The 13,216-nt window shown below is 41.2% G+C and overlaps 1 protein-coding gene across 4 annotated transcripts in view; it reads left to right on the top strand.

The window, feature by feature from the left end:
• The window catches only part of GSN (gelsolin), a 48,588-nt gene extending 37,323 nt beyond the window's left edge, over positions 1-11,265 (top strand). For all 4 annotated transcript variants that reach the window (XM_070758563.1, XM_070758562.1, XM_070758561.1 and 1 more), the window contains 9 exons: positions 1,669-1,884; positions 2,960-3,093; positions 4,670-4,760; positions 5,755-5,925; positions 6,471-6,645; positions 7,587-7,711; positions 8,350-8,427; positions 8,659-8,719; positions 10,852-11,265. In XM_070758563.1, the coding sequence (XP_070614664.1) occupies positions 1,669-1,884; positions 2,960-3,093; positions 4,670-4,760; positions 5,755-5,925; positions 6,471-6,645; positions 7,587-7,711; positions 8,350-8,427; positions 8,659-8,719; positions 10,852-11,021 (1,221 nt within the window). In that variant the 3' untranslated portion in view covers positions 11,022-11,265. The remainder of the gene's footprint in view (positions 1-1,668; positions 1,885-2,959; positions 3,094-4,669; positions 4,761-5,754; positions 5,926-6,470; positions 6,646-7,586; positions 7,712-8,349; positions 8,428-8,658; positions 8,720-10,851) is intronic.
• Positions 11,266-13,216: the final 1,951 nt, after the last annotated feature.

The following is a 13,216-nucleotide window of genomic DNA, read 5'->3' as shown; positions in this document are numbered from 1 at the left end:
CCTTGGCCAGTTGTTGCATCTCAACAATTGGGGTCCTCATTTTACCGACCTCGAAAGGATGGATGGCTGAGTCAATCTTGAGCTGGTCAGGATTGAACTGCTGGCAGTGGGCAGAGTAAGTCTGCAATACTGCATTCTAAGGAAGGAAGGAAGGAAGGAAGGAAGGAAGGAAGGAAGGAAGGAAGGAAGGAAGGAAGGAAGGAAGGAAGGAAGGAAGGAAGGAAGGAGAAAAGGGAAGGAGAGTCCTTGGAGAGGGGTGGCATATTAATGCAAATAGATAGATAGATAGATAGATAGATAGATAGAGAGATAGAGAGATAGAGAGATAGAGAGATAGAGAGATAGAGAGATAGAGAGATAGAGAGATAGATGATAGAGAGATAGATAGATAGATGATAGAGAGATAGATAGAGAAATAGAGAGATAGAGAGATGATAGAGAGATAGATAGATAGAGAGAGAGAGAGAGATAGATAGATAGATAGAGAGAGAGAGAGAGATATAGATAGATAGATAGATAGATAGATAGATAGATAGATGATAGATAGATAGAGAGATAGATAGAGAGATGATAGAGAGATAGAGAGATAGATAGATAGATAGAGAGATCGATAGATAGAGAGATAGATAGATAGATAGATAGATAGATAGATAGATAGATAGATGATAGAGAGATAGATAGATAGATAGATAGATAGAGAGATGATAGAGAGATAGATAGATAGATGATAGAGAGACAGACAGATAGATAGATAGATAGATAGATGATAGAGAGAGAGATAGATAGATAGATAGATAGAGAGATAGATAGAGAGATAGAGAGATGATAGATAGATAGATAGATAGATATAGATAGATAGATAGATAGATAGATAGATAGATAGATAGAAATATAGAGAGATAGAAAGTAAGAAGGTAGGAAAGGAAGCAATAGCACTAACACTAGGAAGGAATAACGGGAGAGAGGGAGGGGAAAAGGAAAGGAGAGAAAGAATAGAGAGAAGGAAGCAATAGCCGTAGCACTTATATATCTCTCCACAGGGCTTCACAACCCTGTGTTAAGTGGTTTACAGAGTCACCATCTTTTCCCGCAAGAATCTGGACCCCCGTTTTACCAACCATGGAGGGACAGAAGGCCAAGTCAACCTTGAGCCAGTGAGAATCGAACTGCTGGCAGTGGGCAGAGTTAGCCTCCAGTACTGCATTCTAACCACTGTACCACCAGAGGAAAGAAGGAAAAGAAGGAAGGAGGGAGGGAAGGAAGGAAGAGCAAGGGAAGGATGGATGGAAGGAAGGAAGGAAGGGAGGGAGGGAGGAGAAAAGGGAGGGAAGAAAACAACAGCATCAATGCTAGGAAGGAATCAAGGAAGGGAGGGAGAGGAAAAGAAAGGGAGAGAAAAATGGAGAGAAGAAAGCAATAGCAATAGCACTTAAAATTATATACTGCTTCACGGTGCTTTACAGTCCTTTCTAAGCAGTTTACAGAGCCAGCCTCTTGCCCCCAACAATCTGGGTCCTCATTTTATCACTCTCAGAAAGATGAGTCAACCTTGAGCCGATCAGGATCGAACTGCTGTCAGCCGGCTGTCAGAAATAGCAGCCTGCAGTACTGCTTTCTAACCACCAGGGCGCCCCAGCTCACGTTTAGGCCATTTTTCTTTTCTTTCAGATCCAAGTCCTCCCAGAGAGCGGGGAAACCCCTCTGTTCAAGCAATTCTTCAAGAACTGGCGCGACAGGGACCAGACGGAGGGCCTGGGAGTGGGTTACGTTTCTGGCCACGTGGCCAAAATTGAGCAAATACCTTTCGATGCAGCCACATTGCACACCTCACCAACCATGGCAGCCCAACACGGCATGGAAGACGATGGCACTGGAGAAAAAGAGGTGAGAAAGTTAAACGTTAGTTAAATGTTAGTTTTTATTATTACGTGGGGTTTTAGATTAGGTTTTATATATTTTTTAGGTTTTGTATTGGGTTTCTCAGATTTTGTATTGTATTGATTTTATTATGTAAGCTGCTCGGAGTGCGCAGCGGAAGGGCAGCTTAGAAATACAAACAAAGAAACAAACAGACAGATAGACAGGGAGACAGACAGGTGGACAGACAGACAAACTGGACCTTTGGGGTTTTGGTGGACAGCTCAATGAAGATGTCAACCCAGTGCGCAGCAGCAGTAAAAAAAAAAAAGCAAATTCTATGCTTGGCATGATTAGGAAGGGAAGCGAAAATAAGTTGGCAAGTGTGGTATTGCCTCTGTACAAATCGATGGTGAGACCACACTGGTCACCGCACCTCAAGAAGGATATAATGGAACTGGAAAAGATGCAAAAAAGATGCAAAAAAGGGCAATAAGAACGATCAAGAAAACGGAGCCCCTCCCTTATGAAACCAGGTTGCAACGCCTTGGTCTCTTCAGCCTTGAAAGACAGTGTTTAAGGGGTGACTTGATCGAAGTGTATAAAATCATGCATGGGATAGAAAAGGTGGAAAGAGAAAAAATATTTTCTCTATCACACAATACTAGGACAAGGGGGCCCTCCCTAAAGCTCATAGGTAAGAAAGTGAGGACAAATAAAGGGAAATATTTTTTCACCCAGAGGGTCATTGATTTATGGAATTCCCTTCTAGAAGAGGTCGTGACAGCTGTCAGCCTGGATAGCTTCAAGGCAGGATTAGACAGATTCATGGATGCCAAGTGTATCGGTGGTTATTGAAATGGATGTCCATGTGCCGTCTCTATGTTGGTTGAAACAGGCAGGGTTCCCTTGGGTCCCATTTGTTGAGGGTCAAGGGAAAGGGAGGGTCTTGCCTTCTCTTTCTGCTCAAGATCCCCATGGACAATTGGTGGGCCACTGTGTGACACAGAATGCTGGACTCCATGGGCTTTGGCCTGATTCAGTAGGGCTCTTCTTATATTCTTGTGGACCTGACCATTCTTTCTTCTCCTCTTTTCTGCAGATCTGGAGAATAGAAGGTTCTTCCAAAGTCCCTGTGGGTCCTGCAACCTATGGCCAGTTCTACAGTGGAGACAGTTACATCATCCTGTACAATTATAGGCACGGCAACAAGCAAGGGAAGATCATTTATACTTGGTGAGACAGCTACTTCTTTTGATGTATGGCCAAGACAGAGTTTCTGACGCCCAGAAATTTTTGTTTCTGGACATCGTAACTATCCCTGGACTCTTTATTATTATTATTTATTAGATTTGTATGCCGCCCCTTTACGTAGACTCGGGGCGGCTCACAACACAATAAAAACAGTTTATAACAAATCTAATAATTTACAATTTAAAATATTTAAAAACCCCATTATTAAACTCCAGACATACACACAAGCATACCATACATAAATTGTATAGGCCCGGGGAGATATCTCAGTTCCCCCATGCGTGATGACAAAGGTGGGTTTTAAGGAGTTTGCGAAAGGCGAGGAGGGTAGGGGCAGTTCTAATCTCTGGGGGTAGCTGGTTCCAGAGGGTCAGGGCCGCCACAGAGAAGGCTCTTCCCCTGGGGCCCGCCAACTGACATTGTTTAGTTGACGGGACCCAGAGAAGGCCCACTCTGTGGGACCTAATCGGTCGCTGGGATTTGTGCGGCAGAAGGCGGTCTCGGAGATATTCTGGTCCGATGCCATGAAGGGCTTCCTTCACCTTTTACTGTTAAAACAAGAATGCTGCTAACGAAAGAGTAAAAATTAGCTTACTTTTTATTTGCAAGAATATTTCTGCAGCAATCCTTTTTTTCTTTTTTGGGGGTTTTTAATATTTTTTTTCTCCACCCTTGAACATATATACTGCTCAAAAAAAATAAAGGGAACACTCAAACAACACATCCTAGATCTGAATTAATTCTCATTCAATACTTTGTTCTGTACAAAGTTGAATGTGCACGACAGCATGTGAAATTGATTGTCAATCAGTGTTGCTTCCTAAGTGGACAGTTCGATTTCACAGAAGTTTGATTTACTTGGAGTTATATTGTATTGTTTAAATGTTCCCTTTATTTTTTTGAGCAATGTATGAATAAAAACACTGCAACAATGCCTACTGTAATAGTAAACAAATATAAAATTTTCTTATCTAGTAAAAAAATGAACGGAGCATCTTAAATTTCTGTTTTCATTTAAACTGTCATAACTTCATCGCTCCAGCAATTAAACTAATTGACAAATAAGAATACAGATTTTATATTTAAAGTAGTATAAATCTTAAAACTACTTTAAATTTGTGTTACATAATTATCTAATACTGCCCCCATTTCTTTTTTCGTCATCAGGGTTCCTACTATTCAATTTCTAATTCTTTTACATCACTTTCAAAATAGTTATCTATTTTAACTATTTTTAATTTCAACCCATTCATAAAATTTTCCCCAAATTTTATAATATTCCAAATCTTCTTTGTCTTTAATTCTCAAAGAAAGCCTATTCATTTCAGCACAGTCCATAGTTTTCCTTAACCTCTCTCTTTCTGTTGGTATTCTGTTCAACTTCCAGTTTTGTGCATATATAATTCTAGCTGCTGTCACTATATGAATATGCAGCAACACTTCTTAAAAAAGAAAAAATTCTTAGAAAACTTTTGGCAGTTTTAGCTTCAAATACCTATTTTATTTGAAAAGTACGTTTGCATTTACCCATTTGCAACTTTCTCTTCTTCTTACCCAGGCAAGGTGCGGATTCCACCCAAGACGAGATTGCCGCATCGGCTTTTCTTACGGTCCAATTGGATGAACAACTGGGAGGCACTGCAGTACAGGTAACGCAACAAAAACCTAACCTATCAAGCCCAAATATTTGTAGCTCAGAATTGAAGTGAGGGTTCTTTGGTGCTCCCTGAAAACCTGGTGGTTTTGTTACTGACAATTACTTTAAATGTCCTGGGAGCTGTTTGTTTGTTTATTAAATTTGTATGCCGCCCCTCTCCGTAGACTCGGGGCAGCTCACAACAGTAATAGAAAAAACAATGTACAATACAAATCTAATAATTAAAACTAAAAACCCATAATTTAAAAAACATGCACACAACATACCATACATAAACAATATAGGCCTGGGGAAGTTATCTCAGTTCCCCCATGCCTGACGACAGAGGTGGGTTTTAAGGAGTTTATGAAAGACCAGGAGGATGGGGGCAGTTCTAATCTCAGGGGGGAGCTGGTTCCAGAGGGTTGGGGCCGCCACAGAGAAGGCTCTTCCCCTCGAACCCGCCAAACGACATTGTTTAGTCGATGGGACCCGGAGAAGGACTTAATCGGTCGCTGGGATTCATGCGGCAGAAGGCGGTCCCGGAGATATTGTGGTCCGATGCCATGAAGGGCTGTATAGATGTTGCCTAACTGTGTCTGTGCTCCTCAGCAAATAATGCTGTCTATCATTGGTCCTTTTGGTGGCTATTCAAATAATGTGACTTAATCAACTGAAAAAGAGTCCAAGCACCTATTTGGAAACTTCTCTTGGTCGGTAAGCCACTCCCACTCAGTCACATTAACTTTAAGCCACCACCACCCGATCACATGATTGACAAGCCACTCCCACATGGTCACATGGCTGACAAGCCACTCCTACCCGGTCACATGACCATCAAGCCACACCCACAAGATAAGCCATGCCCACAGTGTGGGAGTAAAAAGTTTGGCAGCCCATTGCTGTGTAATTCCCAGTTTGATAAATGGGCATTTCCACCGTTTTCATGACATTCTGCTTTGCAAACATCTCTTATTTGACTGGGTTTTTTTTCTTTTCCTTGATAGAAACGAGTGGTCCAGGGCAAAGAGCCCCCTCACCTCACGAGCATCTTTGGTGGGAAACCACTCATCATATTCCAAGGTGGCACCTCCAGAGAAGGTGGTCAAACCAGCCCGGCACCAACACGTCTCTTCCAAGTCCGTTCCAGCACATCTGGGGCAACCCGGGCCGTTGAGGTAACATGACTTATCAAAATTATTCCTGGAGGTAAATGATTTAGCTTTACTAGATAAGTAGTCAAAGCAATGGAAACTGCAGTTTAAAGTTTCCAAATGTAAAATAATGCACTTGGGGAAAAGTATTGTATTGGCAGTTCTGTGTTAGCAAAAACTTCAGAAGAGAAGGATTTCGGGGTAGTGATTTCTGACAGTCTCCAAATGGGTGAACAGTACAGTCAGGCAGCAGGGAAAGCAAGTAGAATGCTTGGCTGCATAGCTAGAGATATAACAAGCAGGAAGAGGGAGATTGTGATCCCACTACATAGAGCGCTGGTGAGACCACAATTGGAATACTGTGCTCAGTTCTGGAGACCTCACCTACAAAAAGATATCGATAAAATTGAACGGGTCCAAAGACGGGCTACCAAAATGGTGGGAGGTCTTAATCATAAAACTTATCAGGAAAGACTTCATGAACTCAAACTGTGTGTTTGTTACATTCTTAACTGGGGACAGAAGAATAAGAAGGCAGCTGACACAATGTCCTTTTCCTATTTTTACAGATCAGCCCAGCTGCTAAAGAACTGAATTCCAACGACGTCTTTGTCTTGAAGACCCCAACCACTTCTTATGTCTGGGTGGGCCAGGGAGCCAGCAACACTGAAAAATCAGGAGCCCAGGAGCTATTGAAAGTTTTACGAGTGCAGGCAACTCAGGTTGCGGAAGGCCGAGAGCCAGGTTCGAAATGCATATGGCTGAAATTAAAAGTCAGGTTCACCACCTCGTGCTGAAGAGAAAGGGGTTTCTTTAGTTGTGGTTCCCCATAATGTGTGGATCCACTTACAGTGGGCTAGGAAGGAATGGACAAACCAGATCCATGGGGCTTGTTCAACAAACTACTGCTTAAAAAAACGATATTCAGGAAAAGGGCATCAGGGTTTTTTAATCCTGTGCTGTGTTGAGTTGGATCAATTGGCTCTTGGTGAACCCCGACATTTTCGATCTTTCCAAAATAACATTTTAAAAACTGTCCTGTTTCCCTTGTGTGATATTTTCATTGCCTGCAAATCTCCAATTCAACCTGTAGCACTGATGATGGTACTACCGTATTTTTCAGAGTATGAGACGCACATTTTTCCTCCCTAAAAGAGGCTGAAAATTTGGGTGTGTTGTATCCTTTGAATGAAAAGGGGGGACATGATGGAAACATTTAAATATGTTAAAGGGTTAAATAAGGTCCAGGAGGGAAGTGTTTTTAATAGGAAAGTGAACACAAGAACAAGGGGACACAATCTGAAGTTAGTTGGGGGAAAGATCAAAAGCAACATGAAAAAATATTATTTTACTGAAAGATTAGTAGACCCTTGGAACAAACTTCCAGCAGACGTGGTAGATAAATCCACAGTAGCTGAATTTAAACATGCCTGGGATAAACATAGATCCATCCTAAGATAAAATACAGAAAATAGTATAAGGGCAGACTAAATGGACCATGAGGTCTTTTTCTGCCGGCAGACTTCTATGTTTCTACTGTTTCCAAATAGATTTATGCTATTCGTGAATTCTTAATTTGTATAGACATAAGTTTTTGTACAGTAAGTTACTTGAGCTGCCCTCCACATCACGAAAGGAAGGCCTGCTCAAGAAACTCCATTCGAGCTCTGGGTTTTGTTTTGCAGAAAGCTTCTGGGAAGCTCTTGGTGGAAGGGCTGCCTACCGCACCTCCCCACGACTAAAGGATAAAAAGATGGATGCTCACCCTCCTCGCCTCTTTGCCTGCTCCAATAAGAGTGGCCGTTTCACGGTGAGTACCTAAAGCTAATTGGTTGGTGAATTAACACAGTTCTGCCAACTCTACAGATGGCTCGCTTTCCAACTAAGGAACTCTGCACCACCTTCCCCCAATAACTACAGGGAGACAGGCATCACAGACAGATAAATCAGTGAAGATTGGACTTAATCCCTGAATAGTTCACACAAGAACAAGGGGACACAATCTGAAGTTAGTTGGGGGAAAGATCAAAAGCAACATGAGAAAATATTATTTTACTGAAAGAGTAGTAGATCCTTGGAACAAACTTCCAGCAGACGTGGTTGGTAAATCCACAGTAACTGAATTGAAACGTGCCTGGGATAAACATCCATCCATCCTAAGATATAATACAGAAAATAGTATAAAGGCAGACTAGATGGACCATGAGGTCTTTTTCTGCCGTCAGTCTTCTATGTTTCTATGTTTCTATCACCAGGGGGTGATGTGTTGAGATCATAAGAATGGGCAAAGCTTCTTGAGAGGCCTTTCTTCCAAACCTCGATAGCAAGATTATTGAGTTTTGATGCTGTTGGGTTTCTTCTATTGGGAACACTTGTCCAGTTCATGCCGGAGAACGAAATCCCTTAATCTTATTGTGTTAAATACATTTTCCATTTCAAACTTCTTAGATTGAAGATGTGCCTGGAGAGTTGACTCAAGATGACTTGGCGACAGATGACGTCATGCTTTTAGATACCTGGGATCAGGTAAGTACCCCAGTCATTAATAAAGGGAATTTTCCCTGCTTCATACCATAAAATAATTGATAGTAAAGGTATTATTAAAGGGGCCATAATGTTGCCTTGGCCAAGTTTTCTTGCCTTTCTTAAGGCGTTGTTAGCCTTCAGAAAATATATGCTTAAAAAAAATAAAGGGAACACTTAAAAAACAGAATATAACTCCAAGTAAATCAATTTAATTTGCCTTTTTCTTCAAAGGTCTTTGTGTGGGTTGGAAAAGACGCCCAAGAAGAGGAGAAGACAGAATCTCAAACATCAGGTGAGTTGATCACACCTCAATCCTTACATCGTCCAGGTCTTCATTGGCAGGTCAACATCTCAAATGTTGATATTGATTATTTCTTTTTTTTTCAATTCTTAAGACTTTATTTAAAGTTGAGAAATTCATAATGATTCCAGCTTTCCCACCCTATATATTGCACTCTCCGAACTCCTTGTTATAATCAAGAGGCAAAGAAACCCAATAGTTGAGAATACTTTTCCCGAAATGCATAGTTCAACTCTGTTAAAATAAATTTATATAGAAAAGATAGCATTTACAACTGATTTGACAGTGTTCAGCTACTCCATATTTCCCAAATATATTAAACATCCCAATTGTAGCAGTTTCTAGGAGTGTGTTTTGATAATGTTTTTTTTCTTAGCAAATATAATATTCCATTGTTACACAGCTACTCAAATCAACTTTGGAACTGGAGGTACATCCAAAAGGTCTTGTTAATGAAGTTGAAACCCACACCTTATGCTGAAAATATATAAACTGTATCCAGTGCATAGCTTTACAGTAATAATAATACACCTTTATTACAGTCAAAGACCATCAATATAATAGTAATAGTAATAATAGTAATAGTAACACATTATTATTATTATTATTATTATTATTATTATTATTATTATTATTATTATTATTATTTCAATACAACACAGCAAATGAGATCACTATGCTGGATTTCGTATTTCATCACCAGTCGGGCGCTTCCCAAGCACCTTAGACTGCGTGATGTAGCGGCGAATTATGTTTGTTGATTCCAGTAAAGTGGCCTTTTGCAATTGACAGATGGAGATTTTGTCAATTCCGATGGTTTTCAAATGTCCGCTGAGATCCTTTGGCACTGCGCCCAGCGTGCCAAGTACCACTGGGACCACTTTAAATGGCTTATGCCAGAGTCGTTGCAGCTCGATTTTTAGATCTTCGTATTTCACTTATTATTATTATTATTATTATTATTATTATTATTATTATTAACCAGTAGTTTTTGATAAGTCCATTATCTCAAATTGGCACACAAAATAATTCACACAGCAAATTCAGGGCATTTATAAGATGCCTGATAGACATAAGAGTACTAGAAGATGTAGCATCACGAAATAACTAAGAAAGAGATCGCGAGATCTTGTCTGTGAGGTCAGCAACTTGGAGCAGATAATACTTCGTCCACGAATCTGTCTCCTAATTCAGTGATGGCGAACCTATACCACGGGTGCCACAGGTGGCGCATGGAGCCCTATCTGCTGGCACGCAAGCCGTTGCCCTAGCTCAGCTCCAATGTGCATGTGTGTTGCAGCCAGCTGATTTTTGGCTTGCACAGAGGCTCTGGGAGGGTGTTTTTGGCTTCCAGAGAGCCTCCAAGGGGATGGGGAAGTGCGTTTTTACCTTCTGTGGCTCCAGGGAAACCTTTGGAGCCTGGGCAGGGTGAAACACGAGCCTACTGGGCCCACCAGAAGTTGGGAAACAGGCTGTTTTCAGCCTCCAGCGGGCCTCTGGGGAGCAGGGAAAGCTGTTTTTGTACTCCCCAGGCACTGAATTATGGGTGTGGGCACTTGCGCATGCAATCTCCGGGACCGCCTTCTGCCGCACGAATCCCAGCGACCGATTAGAGTTGGCCTTCTCCGGGTCCCGTCGACTAAACAATGTCATTTGGCGGGTCCCAGGGGAAGAGCCTTCTCTTTGGCGGCCCCGACCCTCTGGAACCAGCTCCCCCCTGAGATTAGAACTGCCCCCACCCTCGTTGCCTTTCGTAAACTCCTTAAAACCCACCTCTGCTGTCAGGCATGGGGGAACTGAAATATCTTCCCCAGGCCTATACTGTTTATGTATGGTATGTTGTGTGCATGTTTTTTAAACTATGGGTTTTTAGCTTTCTAATTATTGAATTTGTATTATATATTGTTTTCTGTTACTGTTGTGAGCCGCCCCGAGTCTGCGGAGAGGGGCGGCATGCAAATTTAATAAATAAATAAATTTAATAAATAAATCTTTCGGCACCCGAGAAAAAAAAGGTTCACCATTACTGTCCTGATGGAAAGTGTTTCTCCTTTTACCTTTGGCACTACATAATTGACGTTGATTATTTCTCTCCTGTTTTCTCCTGGGGGCATCTTTTACAGCGCGGAGATACATCGAGACGGACCCAGCCAACCGCGATCGCCGGACACCCATCACCCTCATCCGACAAGGATTCGAACCGCCGACCTTCACCGGCTGGTTCCTGGGCTGGGAGGACGACTATTGGAATGTGGATCCTTTAGAGAGGGCTTTGGCCGATCTGGCTGTGTGAAGATATATAAACCTTGCCTCTTTTTAAATCGGTTGGGAGGAAGGGAAAGTATGTGGCCTTGCAAGGTCTCCTTCCATCTCCTACAGGCACTTTTTTTTTCTTTTAAAATTAAAAAAAAAATTAGCTCAAGAAGCTAATCGGTAGCTGAGACCTGTCCACGAACTCTTGTCGTTTTGACCCCCTTGCTGCTGCTTTGAAGAAAAAAAAACAAACGGCATTTAATAAAGCTTGTATACCAGTAAAAGGCTTGTGGTTTTGGGGGATGGAGGAAGAGAAGTAAACTGTTCTTCGTGTGTTTTAGTCTCTAGCCCCCTAATCATACGAAGACATCCCCCCTGATAATAAGCCCAAATGGGCTTTTGAGTGCATGGCAACAAGGCCCAAGAGAGCTTATTTCAGGGTTGAAAAAAATTTAAGACAGGGTCTTATTTTTTGGGAAACATTTATTTATTTATTTATTAGATTTGTATGGTATCTATCTATCTATCTGTCTATCTATCTGTCTGTCTATATCTATCTATCCTATAATATTATCTATCATCTATATCTTTCTTTTCATTCTATTATTTATAATCTATCTATCCTTTTATCTATCATCTATCCATCTATATCTGTCTGCCTGGCGGGCTGATTGTCTGTCTATCCTATCAATCATCTATATACATCTATCTATTCATTCTATCCTGTATCTATCTATCTTATCTATCTTATCTATCTATCTATCTATCTATCTATCCATCCATCTTATTATCTAGCCAATTATCTATCATCTATCTATCCATGCATCCATCTATGCATCTATCCATCTATCGATAGATAGATAGATAGATAGATAGAAACATAGAAACATAGAAACATAGAAACATAGAAACATAGAAACATAGAAGTCTGACGACAGAAAAAGACCTCATGGTCCATCTAGTCTGCCCTTATACTATTTTCTGTATTATATCCATCCTAAGATATAATGCAGAAAATAGTATAAGGGCAGACTAGATGGACCATGAGGTCTTTTTCTGCTGTCAGACTTCTATGTTTCTATGTTTCTATCTATCTATCTATCTATCTATCTATCTATCTATCTATCTCTTATCTATCTATCCATCTTATTATCTAGCCAATTATCTATCATCCATCCATCCATCCACCCTGTTTCCCCCCAAATAAGACATCCATTAATAATAAGCCTTCAGTGATGGTAATAAGGCCAAGTGCCTTATTCAGGGTTCAATAAGAGTGGGTCTTGTTTTCGGGGAAACACAGTACTGTAGTTTAAATACATGTAGTTCTTGACTTACAACAGATCCTTTGATATGACAACAGGACTTTTAAAAGTGCCTTAAGACTGTTCTTCACACTTAATGACTGTTGCAGCATCCCCAAAATCACGTGATCAAATTTTAGATGCTTGGCAAGTGGTTCATATTGAGAAGGGTCGCATGTACCATGCTTGGCCGATGGACATCCTCTTGAAGACCTCCAGTGATGAAGCATCCACAACTTCTTGGAGGCCCTTTAGTCACCACATACTTCAAAGAGGTTGTGCGATGGCTGGCCATCCTGTTGCACGAAGCCATGCCAGTCTATTCGCCAAACCACAAAGAAACTATGGTTCTCACGCCAACCTTTTTCAGCAACGATTTCCATTCCAGGAGCTGCCTCAAGTGTTTGTAACTTCTGAACCAGTGGTGGGATCTGTCTGGTTTAACAACTGATTCGGTAATTGCGTGCTTGGCGCGTGGGCGATTCACGTGCGTACGCACCTGATGTCGCTGCGCATGGAGGCATAATTTTACAAAAACCTACCTTCCGCATTGTTCTGATCTCAGCACTCCGGAGCGGATTCCAATCTCAGAAATCACATATCTTATTAAAAATCCCACTCTTTATTCAAAAGCAAGCATACCTGAAAGGAAATGCAAGCTTTAAAGCAACACAGAAGCAAATGTTATCGCTGTAATCTATGGTCTGGGAAGAGCGCCAGAATTCATTCTTTATCTGCATTCCTGAGACAAAACCCAATTATTTTTACTTTTAAGCATAGGTCTTCTTACCAAAGTCTTCCCTAGCATAGCGTTCAAGGAGGATGGTATTTTTGAAGCAGAAATCCTAGTTTTAAAGATTCATTCCAGTACACCCTCATTTCTATGTCTCTTTCAAAGAACGGCATTGAGTCTCCACGCCCCATTTTCCAC

This window comes from Erythrolamprus reginae, chromosome 8, assembly GCF_031021105.1.
Source record: "Erythrolamprus reginae isolate rEryReg1 chromosome 8, rEryReg1.hap1, whole genome shotgun sequence".
Taxonomy (NCBI): Eukaryota; Metazoa; Chordata; class Lepidosauria; order Squamata; family Dipsadidae; genus Erythrolamprus; species Erythrolamprus reginae.
This window is presented reverse-complemented; position numbering and strand designations above follow the sequence as displayed.